The sequence below is a fragment of the Thermobia domestica genome, chromosome 2 (genome assembly GCF_964235325.1).
Source record: "Thermobia domestica chromosome 2, izTheDome1.hap1.1, whole genome shotgun sequence".
Classification (NCBI taxonomy): domain Eukaryota; kingdom Metazoa; phylum Arthropoda; class Insecta; order Zygentoma; family Lepismatidae; genus Thermobia; species Thermobia domestica.
The window spans coordinates 73,453,589-73,473,939 of NC_137455.1; the positions used below are offsets into that span (position 1 = coordinate 73,453,589).

The 20,351-nt window shown below is 35.5% G+C and overlaps 1 protein-coding gene across 1 annotated transcript in view; it reads right to left on the reverse strand.

Moving 5' to 3' along the window:
* LOC145672755 (adenylate kinase isoenzyme 5) overlaps positions 1–20,351 on the reverse strand; it is a 167,277-nt gene that overhangs the window by 97,097 nt on the left and 49,829 nt on the right. The window contains exon 2 of the mRNA XM_081741925.1: positions 16,389–16,556. Coding sequence (XP_081598051.1) covers positions 16,389–16,556 — 168 coding nt within the window. The remainder of the gene's footprint in view (positions 1–16,388; positions 16,557–20,351) is intronic.

The window sequence follows — 20,351 nt, forward strand, 5'->3', positions numbered from 1 at the left end:
CGCGCCCCTGATGCTGTACACACATGTTAGGAAAGTAAGCAAGCAGTCTCTGTTTAAGACGGGTCGTGTGCACTCTGCCTTCGTACTTGATTCCCAACATTTGTTCCATCCGCGAAACATACAACTGGGCTAGGTCTGCAAGTTTGAAAACCGGAGCCGTCTCGCCTTCCGCTAAAACTTCTTCAATATACACGTCCAGTTGTGCAAAGACAAGCCCTTCTATTGCTTGTTCATCATTTGAACTTCTACGAGACATTTCCTTCATCATCCGAACGCGGTTGTACAAATTCATGAGACAATTGCGGTGGTACTTCGTATCCTGTGTAATCATGTCCCCAGCGTTGAATTTCGTCTGTAGGTCCATATCGCCCAAAATCATTGCACACGACCTGACACGCGAGTCCAGTTGGAATGTCGCAGCTTCATGAAGAGGGGCACAACCAGCTGTTTATCCGCAAAAGAAACAATTCGCTTCTCGTTGTTTAGGCTCAGTACGTGATTGTCGTGACAGACTGCATTTTCATTTGTGGTCAGCAGCTTTCTGTACTTCATCATCTTCGCCTATTTTCAGCTGCCTCTTTTCTGCTCTCTCTAACTTCGTTTTGTTATACCTCAGCATGCAGGTTTTATGGTATCGTGCATTGTTTGCAAACAATGCTGCTTCAACGCCATTTCCTCAATCTAGTCCGCTAAAAAGAAATGATTTGGGGAGAAGCTCAAGGTCATTGAACCTTTTCAGATATCCTGCGAGAATGCTGTAGCTGCTCCCCTTGTCTTTACGTGTATTGCTGGATGGACATGTTAGCGACTCTTGTGTCACTTTTTGAAATGAAGCATAATGACCAGTCTGTCTCTGTTCTTGCTGTTCGGCCGGAGGTAGACTGTACTGTTTCTGCTTCTTCACCACGAGGCTTCACGAGTTTGAAGACCTTCGACATTATTCTCGAAACAGATAAGGAAGAATGAGTAAATATATAAATTAGTATTAAAAAGCAGCATCTTTCGAAATTTCAAAGCTACCTCAAATTAGTGATTGTTTATAATAGTCCGGCACTGTAGCAGGATATTTGAACATATTATGTACTTTCTGATAAAAGCACCAAAATTTACACTCCAGTAATATCGTATCTCAAGTGACATTCCGGGAAAGTTTTTTTTATAATTTTTCCAAAATTGTGGTTGTATCTGTAGTTATGCAATGGGAATGAAAGGGTGAAGTATTACTGTTGTAGATGTTGCGCACATATTTACATCAGTTAATGATTATGACACCAAACACAATTCGAAAACGTGAAGTATATTAATATTTATTTGCATATATTTTATTGTAAGATATATATATATATATATATATATATATATATATATATATATATATATATATATATATATATATATATAATACAAGACGGCATGTTTTTATTCAAAACATTTAATAAACATTCACTAAAACATTCAGCAACAAACTTTATCTAATTTCTGTTGTCTTTCGGGTGGCCACTGGCGGCCATTTTGGAAAATGGCTACCACGGCCGCCAGGGGTCAGTTGGCGGATGGCTCCACATCCAAATTTGTTCATATTATATATGTCTAACTCTGTGCCAAATTTGGTGCTTTTATCAAAAAGTGCACAATAGGTTAGCTAATCCGCAGTACTATCTGTATTATACGAACTCAAATATTACTACAGAACATGGTTGAAGCAAAAAATGGAATAACCAAAGTGCAAGATGAAGATAAAAAGATAAAATGTAAAAACGATAATCTCCAAAGTTGAAATGAAGTTCCAAACTGAAAAGTTTTAGTCTATAAGAACATAAACAAACAGTATAACTGTACTGTGGCTTAAAAAAAAAAAAAAAAAAAAAACTATATCGTATAAAATGGAATATATGGAACAAATAAAAACATCTTTGTCTTCTGCGATCAGTCCTGCACAACGTGGCGTATTTCACTGCACCATGCTTGGTATTGATTTAGTAGCCATGGAATCACAAATACTGAAGTTACACTTAACAAAACAAAGTGTTCCTAGACGAAATAAAGCGTACATTGCTGTAAACAATCGGCAATATTCTGGGTTAGCAGGGCATTAATAACGAATTCTTACCTCTATTGAAATAATAACGTCTTTACACGGAAGCTTCCTGAAGCAAAGAACAGTGCACGGCATTAAACACTTGGCGTATTTAGCTGCACTGTCGTATATACCTGCAGTTACCTTATACGGAATTCTTATTGTGCCCTTGTCTTTCTAGAACCAAGATTATACATCTCCTAGCAGGATTGTATAACATTCCAGGATATTGAATGCTGCATACAGATAAAATGTTTTTCTATTACAAATAGGATGGCTCCTCAATTTCATCACAATTCTTGATCGACACCGAAAAATATGTCCGATGAGGAATCGTACGAGAGATTACTCACACCAAAGGACACACGTTAACTATTTGACTGCATCTGAATACAATAGCGTATATCTACACGATACACGTATATAGGTTATTCCGTAAGTCTGGCTATACAGTACATAGGCCATCCTCATAGCTATTGAAGATACCGAAGAATCATAAAAGAATAATGTTACTGGAAAGTATGGGCTGGGCTTCCAATCTCAAATCTTGGATTTTTCAAAATGGACCAACTGTTTGGGATATGCCGATGGCGCACCTAATGGTAAATAAAGATACAACGTTGCAAACACTACTTTTATGACGATTTTTTTCAAGAATGACTCAGGCGATTTTGCTAATATTTCATAAATAAATATATCATTACTAACATGACAATATGGCATTACTCGTTGGTCCTAAAAAAAAACATCCACAAAGGGTGGTTCACTCTTGAGATGAGTTTCTTTCCGGACGATTTCCTCAAAAAGTATGATTCGATTTTGTTCATATTTCAGAAATTAGCTGAAAAATCCGTTCTTGGCAAGGGGAGAATGGATTCATGGCAAATATTTAAGAGTCTTCATCCCGGCGAAATTAAAATACCGCTAATTTTACAGTAATTATGTGATATCTTTATATAGATAAAAGATAATCGAAATGTGGAACAAGAGCGCCCTAGACAATATTATTTTACATGAGAAACCGTTATCACGACTCACTTATCTGCTTTCGATTTCGAGCCATTTTGAAAATCGACATTTATTTTCGCGTTTCTAAACAGCTGAAAACGGAAAGCCACTAGGTGACTTGTGATAACGATACCTGACGCAAAATAATATTGTCTAGGGCGCTCTTGCGGAGCTTCCTATCGCACTAGACCCCTCAGCTGTTATGCTTTATCTTTTGACTACTTTTTCGTTATACACTTTATAATATTGTGAATGTCCAAATACTTACTGTGCGATGGTTTCATGAATACGGGATTTCCCTTTGCTTTTAAACGTATCAATAGGACTTTTAAGCTAAATTTGTTATATCCAGAAAGTACACTAGCTTCTTAGAAACCTATTTCATGATTAACTTATCTGGTAAACCAGAATTTAAAAATTAAACCACATTTCATGTCACAAATTAGAATACAGTAATTCAGAGGTAGAGAAGCAAAAACTGCTAAGTCCACTTTTCAATTTTCTCAGGAAAAGAACAAAATATGACAGAATTGTTGAACATTTTCTTTTTTTGTTTAGTGTTCTGTACTTAATGCAGATGAGTAAAATCTACCAATAAAAAAAAACTATTCAACAATTTTGATACATAAGGGCATGACATATTTTTCTAGTTTTCTAACAAAATTGGAAAACGGACTTAGCAGGTTTTGCGTCGATACCTCTGAATTGGAGACAAATGTATCATAAAGCATCTAAGTTATCATTTTTATACAAAACTATAGTAACTTTTGTGTCTTGTTATCGTAATAAACAAATTCTGATATTCCATGTGTAATGGTTCGTTCCATTACAGAAGCTTTCTGCTTAAGTTGCTACCTTCCAGGTGATGTTTTATTCTCAAAGCTTATATATTCTATGTTATGTAGTTCTTTCTGTTCAGTTATGTTATTCTGTAGATCGTTATAATTTATTGCTTTTTAGTGCCCTGTTTATGTATTCATATTTTTAATACATGTAGTTATACTGCATTTTGAACGAATCAAAATGGTGGATATTATGGAATTATAACTATCCTATATTACGAAATTTTGATTATAAACAATTTTTCCCAGCAATACTATAAATTTTCATTGACAACAAACAACATACTTTTTTAGCGCCACAAAAGTTCGCTTTTTTATTTTCTCGAAAACTACGTATCAGATTGTACCTCTAAGTACACCATTTTGTTAAGCTCGAATTAATCTATTAACTTACATATGTGCATCAAAATCGTACATAAGGAACTGAATTTACCTCTCATAAGGGACTGTATAGAAACAATCGTAACAATTTATAAAATGTCTATTGCAGTGGTTTCTGGTTCTCACTATATATTACCGTTTTACACTATAACGATCAGTGTTGAAATGGGAAACCGTAGGTTTCCATCACTTCCTGTTTGAATAAAGAAAGAAATGTCGGAATGGAAGTTACTCTTTAGCCATTTCTCGCTTTGTTTTTGTTCTACGACGATCAACGTTGAAACTGGAAGTGGTTAATTTTTATCACTTCTGGTTTGTAAAGAGGAGTAACGGAAGAGATGGAACCTATTCTTGAGATGCTGAACTGATTCCAAATTCCTGCTTCTTGATATTTTTTTACCGTTTATGCTATAATTCCTATCGACAGGCAGGTAGACGGACAAACCGGCCTATAATACTCCCTACACTTAAGCATAGAATAGTTTGGGAATCTAGTAAATGGGAATAATCACGAAAGAGGCACAAGTTTTCGTTAACATGAACACTTGAAAAATTCTGCTCACCTACGATGTAGAATCAGTGTTCGTAGATTTACCTAAGAAAATTTCTCTTAAATTACTCAAAAATTTCCCCTTTTCTTATCAAATTGTCCCTAGTTTGTTGAGTGTCCAATTCCTATGAAGTTATGTGGTAAGATTAATTTAGCCATATTAAAAAATTGCCAACGACATTTGTTTTATTCGTTTTTGTTTTATTTTTACTTTTTCCTTTAGTTTTTTTCTACAAAAAAAATACAAGGCGGGAACTCATATGATTCGGATTCCACGTTAATCAGTAGGCCATATAGCCTCGCTGCTGAAAGGGATGTTACACTCAAAATCAAGTCAAATACACACAAATACACCCAGCCAACAATGGGTACTTTGAACAGACACACTCTTTTGCTGTTGTATTGGTTTATTTTTGAAAACTAAAGAAAAAGTTAAACATTTATATTGGTCAATCAGTCAGTGAAAGAATTTCCCTGGATTTGCAACGTTTTACCGAAAAATTCCTTTTTTTTTTTTTTCCTTTTTGTTAAATTTACCTACGTAATTTCCCTAGATTAGGGAGATTTCCCTTAAACTTCGAACACTGTATAGAATCATTATACCATTTTCTTTCCAAGCTACAAGAAAGGATTTGTAAAATAATACTCTACAAACTTGGTAAACAAGTAACATTCTTCGCACTCTCTGAAGAATTTTCCAAGCGTTGGATTTATAAGGGATGTCATACGATCTGAGCCTGACTTCCTCCGAACGAAAACCGAAGTGTTTTGAAGCAATCTGTTCTTAAGTAATTTTAGGAATAAATGGGATTACTGATCATTAGGGCTCGGATTTTTTTAGAAATGCATATGCTAATATGCAAATGCATATTTTGAAAGTTAAGGATATTCGCATATTTCTGGATATATTCCAAGTGACGCACCATTTTAATATTCTTAACATTTTGAATCGGTAATTTTGCGTAGTGAACATTCCTTTTTCGTATCTTCAGAAGTATTATTTTCAAGCACTAGAAACTGATACTGCGTCTATCAAGATATTAATGTTATTCATTTACACTTTTCGACAATTATTGAAACAATTAAGCATCTGGAAACTTAAGGTTCATTTCTCTACGAGTTACTCGAACCTGTTAAGGAAAGATCTGTACTCAAGCGAAACTGTAAAAAAGGTTGAAGAGGAGTTAAATACAGTACTTAGCTAAAATTGAGCATTACGGAAAAACGAGTCAATCAAATAGTACATGTGTGGGATTAGCAAATTTTTGCCATATGAATGTTACGAAATTTCTGTATCATTGTACAAATATTGACTAACCATGTCGGTTGATGTTGAAAAATCATTTTCGGCCTATAAATTCATTTTAACAGACCACAAATGAAATTTGACATTAAAAACTCTTGAAAAATTCCTGGTAATGTTCTGTGGAAACTAATATTAAACAGAGTTAACATTATAAACAACTGAATATTAAACGAATATGCTATTTCTTAAGTTCATAACCTATTATTGTATTTATACTACTAGTACATATTTGAAACCATAAAATCCAGGCCTTACTGATCACACATAATCCAACTAAAAGCAGTCTAGCGGGTGAGAGCCCTTTGTGAGTATCACATCAGGAGTTCTGAGGAGCAGTAGCGTACCCAGGAATTTATTTCGGGGGGGGGGTCCAAACTAAATATGAAGGTATTTTATATTAAAATTCCTAAAATTAGGCAAAATTTTTAAAAAGTCGAAATTTCGGGGGGTCCGGACACCCAGGTCACCCCCTCTGCGTACGTCCCTGCTGAGGAGCTAGTCCTAAGCGTTTAGTGAGTTTTGTGCTCAATTATCAGAGGCAGATCTAGACTAGGCTGGGGGGTCTAGACTCCTCAGTTCTTTGAATAACAAAAATAATTAAGCTATTGTTTATATACTAGCAGAATACTCGTTCTTCGCATGGAGAGAATACGTTTCATTTTGGACATAAAGGGCACCAAAACTGTCACTAATCAACCTAGGGACCTCAAAAAGCATGAATTCGACACTAATATCTGTCATTTTCAATCATTTATATATATCCCTCCCCCTATCAGAGTTGCGGGGTGAATTTGGATTTAAACGGCATCGGAAGTGTCACTTCATCTCAGCGATCCCGGAAGCTATTGATTCGATACTAATATTGGTTATTTTCGATCATTCTTAAATATCTCCTCTTCTCTAAGTTACACCGTCAAAGTGAAAAGATAAAAACCATCCTAGGTAGAAACCTCATCTATGTTGAAAATTTGATCGAGATCGGTCAGGTGGTTCAAGAATTATTAAGTCACAAACATGGTGACTTTTATATATTTAAAAGTTTATAGTAAGCTCACGATATACCTCTCATAGTCTGGGTGCCCACCTCCCAGTTTTTATTTTCTAGATCCACCACAGTCAATTAGATGAGAATACTAAAAAAAATGTTTCAAATCATCTTTATGTTATGTTTATGTTCATTGCAAATCAATGCATTGTGCAAGAGAAGAAAATGTATCTTTATAGCTATTTATTTCATTTTGTCATTTACAGCTCTCCGGTTGTTAGAAAAGGCAATTTACAACAGAGAGAATGTACTGAAGGGAAAAATCACTATAGCATACAGATGGCAGTCATTTATTTCAACGACTTGCTCCTTTAAAGGTCACAGGGAAATAACGCGTAAACCAACGTGACAGTAAATGTCCTCGAATGTTTGCTTTTACTCAATATATTATATGAGTGCAAGAACCACGTTTATATATGCTGCAGGTACTAATCAATGTATTGAACAATATTGTACACATGCCCGTCTGCACGACGTCATTACTAAACCTTGCATATAAATCTCGTCACGACATTAACTCTCGTACAAGGAAATTGATAAACTGCTACTAGAAAACATGTTTGTTTCTATTGACTACGACTATGATGTCAATTGAAGGTTTTTACTGACTCTTTTTAATGGGTATAAAATACGAAATGAAATATCATTATAATATGAAATGATGTCTCAACTTGATATAATGCTCTGCGATTGTATTGCATATGTAGACTGAATGAAACATGATTAACTCGAGTAATGATAATAGAGAATCTTCTTCTTTCTTTTTAACGTCCCACAATTATGCTCCGATGGTAAATAAGGCTGTGCTAATTATAATGATACTGATCAAACTGATAGAATGAAAAAAGTGGTAGGATACGAGATAATCTCGAATGAAAAAGCTATACACACGGTATGTTATGGAACTATTACCAGGTAATTCACTTAAGAGTTCGTTCCTAATGGTTGTACTGTACTATCAATCCAAACCTTTACTCTGAAAAGTTGTAACGAATGTATGCTGAACTACGGCCAAAAATTCCTGCATTGGTGAACTGAAAGTACGCCCTGCTGCAACAGAATATCTAATGCAACACCACACCCAGCTCAGAAACCGCAACAAGTAATTCAGGAAATTGATGGCATGAACTGATGTTCACGCGACATAGTCCAGACCTTGCCCCTTCTGATTACTAACTCTTTTGGTTCATGGAGTACTTCCTTAAGCAGGGATGAAAATAAGAACTCGCCCACTCGCCCGGGGAGAGTGGTTCATCGGTGCGGGCGAGTTATTAAACAGTAGAGACTATAATAATCACGATTAGAATGTGGGATGTGGGCTAGTACTTTTTTTTCTTGGGCTAGTAAAATTTTGTTGCTTATTTGCATCCCTGTCCTAAAGTCATGATTCTTCACCAACCAGTAGTAGGTGTAAACAGAAGTGAGTAACTATCCTAAAGGAGACGATGGTATCGACAATGAATGGAGGCATTGGCAGGAAAGTGGCTGCAGATAATCCAACGCGAGGGACTATTCTGAATGTTAACTTGCTTTCATTGTAGTGTAATAAATGAAGACATGTTGTGTACCAGAATATTTCGAGATTTATGACTCATTGTTGTTTATCTAGGATAATTTATTTGTTAAAATTAATATTATAAGGAGGTACACGTTTTCCCATAATTCAAAACTTTGAAACATTAAGTTTGTGTGTCGTGTAATCTTGTTCAATAAATCCTGGCTATCTTATGTGTATGCTTTTACAAAACAACACCAACAACGTTTGGGAAGTGATTCCCGACAGCAAGATAAGACAAAAAGTATAGACCAACCTAGGTGCACAAATGCTTCCAATATATATAAAAGGTAGGTCTTACAATAATAATTTTCCCTAGGATATTTACTTCAATCCAAATTGGAGCTGCTGTGGCTCAATCGTAAAGCGCTCACCTCTGGTACATGGGATCTCTGGTTCAATCCCAGTTCCCTTCAACTAGGTTTTGTGGTGAGCAAAATATCATGTGCGTGGGTTTTCTTGGGATTCTTCCGTCTTCTTTTACTATTTCGTTCATTATCATAATTACCGTCTCCTTTAGTCTTGGTATAATCGTGGCAAGTTAAAGAAGAAAATAAGGCCGAATTAGTTAATTGTGCTATGTATATATAGCAGAAATAATACAGCCTTTCAAAACAGAAGCAGATGGTCAGATTCCTTTAAACAAGATTATACATTTAAAAACTGTAAATATAGGTGCGTTCTATATTCTATATGCAGTAGAAAATCTGTTAAACTGTGAGGAAAAATTATTATTGTAGAAAGAAAGCATAATAAATTTTGAAGAACAACATATACTATGGGCAAAACGTACAAAAGGCAAGGACAACCGCAGTAAACTTTCTCGCTCCTATTTCTAAAATTAAGACAAGTCATGCTGTAGTTAATATTGGAACATTTATTTGTGAAATATGAATATTATAATATAATAATAGGCGTTTTTGGAAAACTCCGAACAAAACTCACTTGCAAGAGTAAAGTAATCCTTGGAGATATTTTCAGGAAAAGTGACTTACTTCATAGTTATTACTGGATTATAATGAATTATTTGCTTATGCAATATCAACAAAATCGTCTGAGACTTTCTTTTTCTTTTTCTTTTTTTGGTGAAAATCGCCCACAAAGAGTCAACTCTCAAGAGCAAAGTGTCCCTTCTGGATTTTCGCAAGTAACACGAACTATATGATAGGTTGTTAATCGATTATTAATCTATAATTATTAAAGTGAAAATAATACCCCGTGGAAACACGTCCTTACGGGTCAGAGTAGAACAAAGAGAACTTGAAGAGGTCGGTAATTTCAAGTATCTGGGAAGTACTTTGACAAGAGACGCTTACTGCACTAAAGTGATCAGGTCAAGAATTTGCCATAGCCAAAGAACATTCAACAAGAATAGGTCACTTTTAACTAGCAGGCTCAATATTGGACTTACGAAGAAGTTGGTCAAGCACTATATATGCAGCATTGGACGTATGGTTCAGAGAATTGGACATTACGGAAGTTAGAGAAGAAATATATAGAGAGCTTCGAAATGTGTTACTAGAGGAAGATAGAGAAAATAAAATGGACGGAGAGGGTAACAAATGAGAATGTTGTAAAACGGATAGGAGAGAAGAGGACACTTTTAAGCAGCATCCTTTGTAGAAAGGCCAATTTGATTGGACACATCTTGCGAAAAATTGTCTTCATCTTACCGCCATAGAAGGAAAGATGCAAGAAAAGCGAGGAATATGAAGGAAAAGAACACAACTGTTCGATGATTTGAAAAATAGAAGAAAATATTGGGAATTAACAGAGGAAGCCGAAGATCGAAAAACATGGAAGAAACGAGAAACACTTCCAGGCCTAAATTTAAAATTGAGAAAAAGTAAAAGTCTCAGGACTTGCCGAAAGGGAGAATACTTAATCATAATACTGTAATAATAAATATGAAGAAAATCGTTTTAGCCTTTTTTGAGAAAATAATAAATTTTGATTTCCATTCTTCAGTAACTAATTTCATTTAGAGAGTAAGTAGCAAGGAAATTCGACAAACCCCTCTGCAGAATCTTGTAAGTTTAACATTTCGTTTCGATGCATTGAATGAAATGACCTCTAGGTCAATGCACCGACACATATATAGTCTGCATATACATTGAAACGAATGGACAAACAGAGGGGCAGAGATCCAGAAACTCCTTTTTACGGAATGTAGGGGCCATGAAATTTGTAAATCCTTTGAAAACTCGGATTGGATTCTTTTCGTGATCACCATACTTTTTTTTCTCTCCTATCTTCGCTCGAAAATAGAACAAAAGTTACAGCGGACATTATATATTATTTAATACAAGAAATAATATACCATTTAAAGTGGAAGAATAAACTTCTAAGAAATATGTATAAACGCATAAATAATAGTGGTTAGTACACTTGCAAGTACTGAATAGAGTCTCAATTCTACTTTGAAACTCCAGGTGTATGTAATAAACATGTCAAAGTGTGCATACACATATATCCATTTGATGTCTTCTGCATTGTTATATTTCATTCTTTTTGAAGAAACAAATGAAGAACAGAAATAATACAGTAATATGATGCATGTTTTTAAATTTTTTTAGACCAATATTTTATGATTCTTTCATTATGTTTGCTGTCGTACTGTTAACAGAAGAAACAAATAAAATATCTTGTTTCGAGTGGGAAGGATATGAATAAATAACGACTCAAAATAAGAAAAAAAAAGTCACCATAAACTGGAAGCAACACCTGAAGAAGTTTCTCACACTTGTCAATAAAGAACATAGTTATACATATATGGTCATTCAGTTGAAATTGCATCATTCTAAAACCAGCAAATTACATTATTTCCAAGACGCATAAAAATTGATTTTACAAGGTGTTATTACTCTCGAGATGGAAGCGAAGAAGTAAAAATTCTGAAGTTAAATGAATTACCTAAGTTACTAGTACTAAAGTTCAGCTTTACAAATATGGTCATTGTTACGAGTCTCCAGATCGCCGTTAGGAGAAAGCAAATAACAATACAGACAATTGCTACTTAACACTGTATTATGTTACATTATATACAGGGTGTAACCAAAGTCCGAGGCAATAGGCGAACTCTGTTATGAGTATAGATACAATTAAAGTTACAAAGAAATGGATATTCTTAGAAACAGGTAATTTTTGATCAAAAATGGCGGATCTTCTTCCAATCGCACCAGAAGCTTTGCCTCGACAATGGTAAAGTGCTCTGCAATGGTAAAGTGTCTTATGTCAAATGAACAAAACGTTTCCAGTTTAGAAGACTGTTCGAACAAAACTTAAGATTACGCAAAAATGACACGAGGAAAGAGCACATTCTTGTTTAAGGGAACATAAAACCCCTCTGATTCATTTTGCAACAATGCTATATTGTTGGTATGGTGAGGGTCCAAGGGGAACAGTCTGCTGAACTGGCAACATTGTTTTTCAACGAACTTAAGAAGTTTGTTACTGAAGCTACTTAAAGGTTCATAGCTTCAAAACTATGGGACCTACCGTAGTTGGGGCAAAACTTCACTTAGGAACTAACATGTGCCCTATCCAAATATCCATGTTTCAGTATTCTAAGGTACTACCGCAACAATTTTTATAGAGTGAGTTCCGCTACGGACATATAATTTGAAGTACTCACCAACTACCTGTATAAAAATTGTTGCAGAAGTATCATAGAATTATGAAACTTGGATATTTGGAAATGGTACATACTAGTTCCTAAATGAAGTCTTGACCCGACTACGGTAGGTTCCATACTTTTGGAGCTATGGACCTTTAAAGTTGATTTTTTTTTCTTGTTTTCAGCAGCCTATAACTCCGAAAGGAAGCAGTTGTGCAGCCAAGTTGGTCTATACTTTTTGTCTTATCTTGGCGTCAGGAATGACCTCCCAAACGTTGTCGGTGTTGTTTTGAAATACCCTGTATACTACTGTTTAATAACATATATAATATTTGGTTGTCTCTATACATTTACTTATTCTACTATGTAACCACTTTTAACGTTGATTTATTTAATCTCCTATACCTCAGAACTAGTTACTTAATTGTAGAAGATACATGATTTCATCAACACAAGAAAAGAAGATAAACCTGGAAGTCACAGTTGGATGGGCAGAGATACCAAGTAGATTATATTGTGATACATATGGTGATACAAGAGTACTTTCGAATCATTTTACAGAGTGTAATGGTTCCTCTTGAGCAGATACTTTCTCATTTGAAGTTTGTGCTAGCTGAAGTGGATTTTAACTGATAAAAACTGATAGGAAAGAAAATAGAGACAAGACGCTAGAAATTGAAAAGTTTAAAGATGAAGAAATAAAATCAGAAATGTTTAAGGAAAAAATAAATGAGAATAGATATTCAGTAACTAACTAGTGGTGGAGGAATTTCGCATCCCGCCAAAGGAGTAGAGCGGAAGAAGCCTGTATCATCTTCGAAATCTTAAAAAATAAAGGGGAAAAGTCTGAGAAGAAAGTTATATTGAAGAAGGGAAAACAATGTGTAGAAAGTTGAAGGGCGAATTAAAAAGAGAAACAGCAATGCCAGAGGAATATAAGACGTAAAAGTGATGACAAAGAGGAATTAAAAGGAATAAATGAACTTTGAATAACGTATGTTAACGTATATACAGTAAATCTACTCGAAATAGAAAGGAAAAAAGGAATACTACAATGAGAATATAAAAATGAGTGAAACGAAGTTTAAGCAGATGGAAAGGATAAAGAGCAGACCAAGAATTAACTGAATTCTAGTAAGTGAAGAAGAAAAAGATCGAAAAATATAAATCAGTATGACAAAGGATTAGTTATATTGGCAGATAAGTTAGACTTAAAAAAAAGAACTGGGGTATATGATGAAATAACAAAAATCAGAACAAAACTTCTTAAAGAGGCTTAAAAATTTCATTCGCTAAAAAATCGAATACAAAAAGTTGTGCAGTTTCGCATCATGCAGCCAAACTTCAAATTTTGAACGTGATTATGTGATCCAACAAATGAGGAAATTGAAGAACAGTTTTGATTTCGGAGGTGAAAAGGCACTAGAAATACAACTATAAAGGTAATCAAGAAAGTTATGTCTCTTTTTGTGGAGGTCTGTGTTAAATTATCCCTCACACCATGAGTTGAATGCAAATGGGGATAAGGCAAAGATCAGTTGTTGGTGTGGGGATATCCAACATACTACCTGGTTGTGACAGTTCAGTTACATCGGAAACTTGTGTAAAAACAGGGTGAACATGGGACCTCCACAGAGCGTCAGAAGGGCGTGTATGCTGTGCGAGTTCAAACTAGGGTCAAATGTTGATGCAGCAGGGCGGAAGATATGCCCGACTTTTGGTAAGGGTGTCGTGACTACGTTTATATTGCAACAGTGGTTTAATAAGTTTAAGGATGGTGACGAAACACTCGAAGACGCACCACGTGCCGGAAGATTAACACATGTGCAAAATGAAGATCTTGATGCATCAATTCAGAACAGTGGTCAGACATGTGAGGGACTAAGACTATAATTCAATGTAAGTGGAGAAACCATTCAGCAGCACCTCCATCAACTTGAAAAGCACTACAAGTTGGGTCGATGGGTCCCACATGATTTGACTCCGGGCCACAAGGCAACGCGAGCAGACACCTGTGTTTCTTTGCTGTCTCGTCTGAGGAAGAAGCCATTTCTGGATTGCTGTGTTGACATGTGATGAGAAGTGGGTCTTGTACCAAGCTCCACGGTGCCGTCATCATTGGTTAGCATCCCATGTACCGGTTCCAAAATAGCCGAAACCAGCACTGCACCAGAAGAATGTCCTTCTGTGTTTCGTGGACTAGTCGCGGCATCGTGCATCGGAAACTGCTTACCAGCTGGTCAGAGCATCAATGCAACTGTGTACTGTCAGCAGTTGTGCCATGTTCAAGAAAAAACTCAAAACTCTGGAGCCAGTACTTTTGAATCGCAAAGGGGTCCTCCTGGTACAGAAAAACGCTAAGCCCCACGTGGCTAGGATGACCCGGAACACATTCTACGCCTTGGATGGAAAAAACTATTGCATCCGACATACTTCCTAGACATAGCACCGTCCGATTATCACCTGTTACATTCCTTGGACAATCACCTTAGAGAACGCCAGTTAAAATCCCTAGTAGAAGTGCAAAATGCCCTTGATACATTCTTCGCTTCACGGCCACCAACTTCTACCGCGATGGAATCCATGGCCTTCTAGGACGTCGGCAGAAGGTCGTCGATGCTGATGAGGCTATTTGAGATCTTCCAGGTACGTCTTAGGTGACATATTCATGTTCGAAGGTGGTGGGTGAAAAAGCAATAGCACTTTCTTGGTTACCTTTATAGCTTACATTCAGTAATAGGTAAAAGCTTTCAAGACAAAGTTTAGGAAGTATGTGGTATTCGTCGAATCAAGGAAATTGCAAAGGGTAATTTTGAAGGAAGAAAAAATTTGAACGGTAAATAGATCTTTAAGGAATAGAAGAAATGATGTAAGATTTTCAAAACGGAGAAGATTATCGTAATAAAAGCATATTATAGAAGTTGGTAAAATATGAATCACAGAAAAGTCTCCTCAAATCTTGAGCATTGCATTGCACAGAGAATAACCATTGATATTTAAAAAAGAAAAAGAAGACTTTTTTAAAAAAAAAAATGTTAAAAGGAATGGAGAAATTTAATGGGTGGAACGAAAAATCAATAAGAGGTATTGGGAATAATAGACGGAAAAGAATATAGTTTGGGATTATTAGTCATTTGTTAAGACATTATTAGAGAAGAAGTTGTATTCTGATCGAGTGGTAGAAAAGTATAGTGAAAGGAAAACAAGGAGGTTAAGAGATGAATAGTATTAAAACGAACAACTCCTATGTCAAGACGAAGAGCTCAGATGACCACAGCGCACAGAAATGTCTAAATTTGTAGCTAGTATCCTGCCAGTGTAACTAGTAACCTAGAAAATTATGATGAATTGTATGGATAGCATTAAAAATCGAAATCAGCTCCTTCTCGATTTATGTAGCTCCCCAATTGGCTCACAACTTTGAAGAAAATTTAGTGATACAAACATTTAATGGTCTTACCATTTTACTCAATTTTAACATTTTACTCATTTCACTCAAAGATGCTAATGTGTGTAGCTGGTATCTAATAACTACAGTATAACTCCAAATGACATGTAACAACTTAGCATTAGTCAAACTTGAGCAGTGAAAACTGGATTATACAGTCAACATTCTGCCAGAAACATGTCGGTGTCAGTAAAAAGTACATCTTAAACTCTCAAGTAAAATTATGAATATGACAAACAAAATAGTTGTTATAGTCCAATAGTGACTGGTATCAAAAATTTCGTTCGATGGCGGACTTGAGATTCTTCGCTGGTTGCCGTCTCCTAATGTCTGGACGTAAATATATTTGTGATAAAGAAACATGATATATATTTGTTTTAGTTTCTCTTGAATACTTTTCTTCGAATTCTATCGCCTCCCTAATTCTAACTGTATAACTCATTTGCGTTTATTATACTGCTACCAATGTCATTTTATCTGTTTATTTACTTACCTCATACCGACATAAGTTATATTGATTATTAATAAAAGAAAAAATATTAATGCGCTTATCAACTTACCTAATACGAAAATAACAGGCACTTTAGGAACCTCAAATTTCACATGTCCTGCATTGTGCATAGGAAAGTGTCCTTCTGGAGGAGTGATTGGGTATCGGTAGTCTTGGTTGTCTCGCATCCATGCTTCTCGGTCGCGTTCCTCGAACACTTGAGAGCCTTGTTGTTGCTCTGAAAATTAAATAGAAAAAACAATTTGTTTATATTAAAGGAAAGAGTAATTTATTTTAATATTGTATGATTAGGTACAGTGGCGGCTGGTGACAATTTATTAGGTAGTGACAGAACTATATTATTATTATTATTATTATTATTATTATTATTATTATTATTATTATTATTATTATTATTATTATTATTATTATTATTATTAGAACATATATAGAATTTCAATTTAATTATAATCGATTGTGCTTACTGGTTCTCTTGCTCCTTTCACTGAAGTTCTATTCTTCTTCATGCCAGTCAGTTATTCAGAAATCAAATTTGGGGAATAAATCTTGAGATGCTCTTATTTAACTAAGTTTGTTATTTATCTTGTTGATAAAAAAGACACATACACACTGATATTGAATAAAACACGAGTACACTGTTTAAAAAGAAACACTTCACTTGCACTGTTTATTCTCTTCGAACTTTCAACTGAACACGTTTGGTTGACTAGTTAAGATGCACGATACTGAAACTCCATGCGACGATTTTTCTTGCTGGAAAAGACGTCGATAATTTTTTTGTTAAAATTATCTATCTCATTATCGAATGTCTTTTCACATAACAACATGCCTAACGCAGTTAATCTTTCCTCTTTCATGGTATTTCTTAGGAAAGTTTTTATTCTGTTCAACATCGAGAAACATCTCTCTGCTTCTGCTGTTGACATTGGCATAGTTATCAATAACTTTAAGAGTTTAACTGTTTCTTGAAACATGTCCCACAATTCATCGTCTATAATGAACATTAAGAATGACACCGCGCCAGACACCGTTCTCAGTTCGCTTTTTAATTTCTTTTCCTCCAAGAAGGGATATTTTTTAACCATCTCACTGAGATAATTATTGAGGAACTCCTTTTTGTAATTGTCAAATTCTTCTACAGCAAATAATCTCGTAGCTACAAGGTGCTCAGTGAAGTGAAATCTAGATTTGATCTCCACTAGGATTGCATCACAAACTTCTAATGCTTGTCTTTTTTTGTCGTTATAGAACGCCTCACTTCGCCATATTTTTGCACATTGTCCGTCTCTTGCAGTTTCTAATTCAGTTTCTACTTCCTGAATAATGTTGTCAAATTGTTCTCTGACTGACTGCATACCAAGTTGAAAATTATGCAGATGTTCTCGAATCTTGACAGGATCAGTACATTTCTTCTGTAGTTGGCTGAAAATAGTTTCTACGTGTGGTATAATCTTGTGGAAAAAAGTCAACCAAAATACGAAATTTTCTTCATTTAATAATAGCTTGTACGCGGAAGCTTGAGTTAAGGTGGTTTGTAATGTTATATCTTCACAGTTTTCTATTGCTAACATAACATCAATTAGATCTTTCCGATACTCGTAAGCTGTATTTACTCCACGAGACTGAAAATTCCACCTGGTGTGAGAAACCCGCGGCAACCCCCAAGCAGTGCATATGAGATCGTGAAATATCGGCTGCTTTCGGACTCTGCGTGACAAGCTTTCGTTGTCACGAGCTAGAAGCAATGGAAAGCCTTTCTCGTACACAGCTGATAGGGCGCGTATATGGTGATACCACTATGCCAAGCAGCATTCAGAAGCAAGGGCCTGGTGACAGTCACCGAAGCAGAGTTGCCACCGCCAGGTCTTTCGCGCTAGGTCTTGCGACTAAATAGATACGGCAGCGGGCAGAAAAAAAGGAAGAAATTCAGAAGCAGTTATGATATTTAACTCGCTTTCTTTTAATATTCTGAATCTTCTACCTCTCAAGGCAGTGACATGTCACGGCGTCACTGCCTCAGAGGCCGCCACTGATTAGGTATAGAAACTCTTTCTGAAAGTAAAGTTCTTCTTCCTTATCCTGAACATTGGGAGCAATTATTCCCAGGAATTCTAGATAACCGATTATTAATTTCAATGTTTTAGATGTTTTGAAGACAAAATGTAGTTGCCAAAAATAACAAAATCGAGTTAAGTATAGCTTCAGAGAATGTAGATGTAGATTCAACAGTCGGTCATCTTGACGTGTCAGGTTAACACCTCTACCTGCCTTCAGCGTTGAAAAAAAAAATCTTGGTCTCAACTATGAATTCTAGATGAGTATTATTTGCTGAAACTGGCAGAAAGAAGTCTCATTTTTCAAGACTGTGTAGCAAGTCTTTCTGAAGCCTTACTGGAGCAATCATGTTTTCTATGAACTTTTTTTCTAAACCTTGGCTTTACCGTGCAAACCTGTGATGAAATCTATACACCCAGGCTGTTAGTGGTTACGTTCAGAAAAAAAAGTAAATCTTTTTTCGTCTCATGGATATTTTTTGTGTAACTGGGTCACAGTGGCTCTGTGGTAAAGAACTTATCCCTGGTACTAAGGATCCGTGGTTTGATTCATGCGAAGTGAATTTCAGGTGGACAACATCATGCCCTTTGGTATTTTCGGGATTCTTCCCATTTCCTTCCACATTCTCATTTCATCAATTGTTTCTTAATCATTTACTTTCACTAATCATCTGTCTCTTTTAGCCTAACTAACTAACTAACTAACTAACCCTATGGCCTATGGAACCCACTGACTTCTATCCTTAGCCAACTGGATCCAGTTTCTATTTTGTATTCCTATTTCTGTGAGATTCTTCTTAATATTGTCCACCCATCTGCATCTAGGTCTTCCTAATGGTCATTTTCCGATTGGTCTTCCAGTTAAGACTTTGAAAGCGTTAATATTTTCTTCCATCCTGGCTACATGGCCTGCCCATCTGAGCCTCCTAGATTTGATGACCCTAACATTGTTTGGTATAAATTATGTAGTTTCTCCTTATGAAGTCTCTGTTAGCCTAAAGGATATATTTATGGGACGTAAATCTAGGTAAAGTAGCATCAACTGAGGTTTGTTGACCTGTTTATTGAGGATCCGCGCCAAGTTTATTTCCACTTTGCTCGAGGTTTGTTGAATAATTTAAAGACAATGAAAAGCAGCCAAAATTTAAAAACTGAGACTGGTTGTATCTGCTAATGCTATTACATAAACTAATAAATTGTTTTCAAGTCCTCCCATATATTAATTTTAAAAAAATAATTTTCCTTTAATTTAATTATGGCGTTATAAACTGCAAACCAAACTCTCTGGCCTATACGAAAAAGTCTGTGAAAAAATGTGTTTAACAGCGTTTTCCAGGTATTACTTGATTCATTTTCAACATTTTTGTTATTCTTTGCTAGCTTCAAATTTCTCACTAAAATCAAAGACAAGGAAAGAAACGTAGTGAAGGAAGCATACTGAAACTTCTATTTTTTAAAGAAACTATATTATTAGTGTTTATTGAAAAAAATAGTTGTTCAAAGACGAGACACACACCAATCCACAGAAACTGAACCAAATTATATTTGTCAGTATAAAAGCTCATACATAGTTTTCGAGCAAAATCGAGAAAAAAAATATTGATTTAGTTTTGTAATCTTAAAAATTGATGCTGTAGAAGAATCACGCCACTTAGTAAGATAGAACTAATACTGATACTGAGCATATCCTCGTCAACTTTTGTATTATGACCAGAGGTGCTATTCAGCCGGTTCGCACCAGTTCGCAAGAACCGTTGTTAAAATATTTCGAGTTCGCAGAACCGTTTGTTATATCCAGTCATAAACACACACACACGCGCATCTGAAGGGAGAGTTTGTTGAATACAAGTTTCTCACAGCCAAAAACAATTGATCTATTTAAAGCACCTTGCTTGGCTCTCTACATATCAGAAGATTAATGGAGGCCGGGGTTTCGGAACGGTAAATTTTATTTTAAG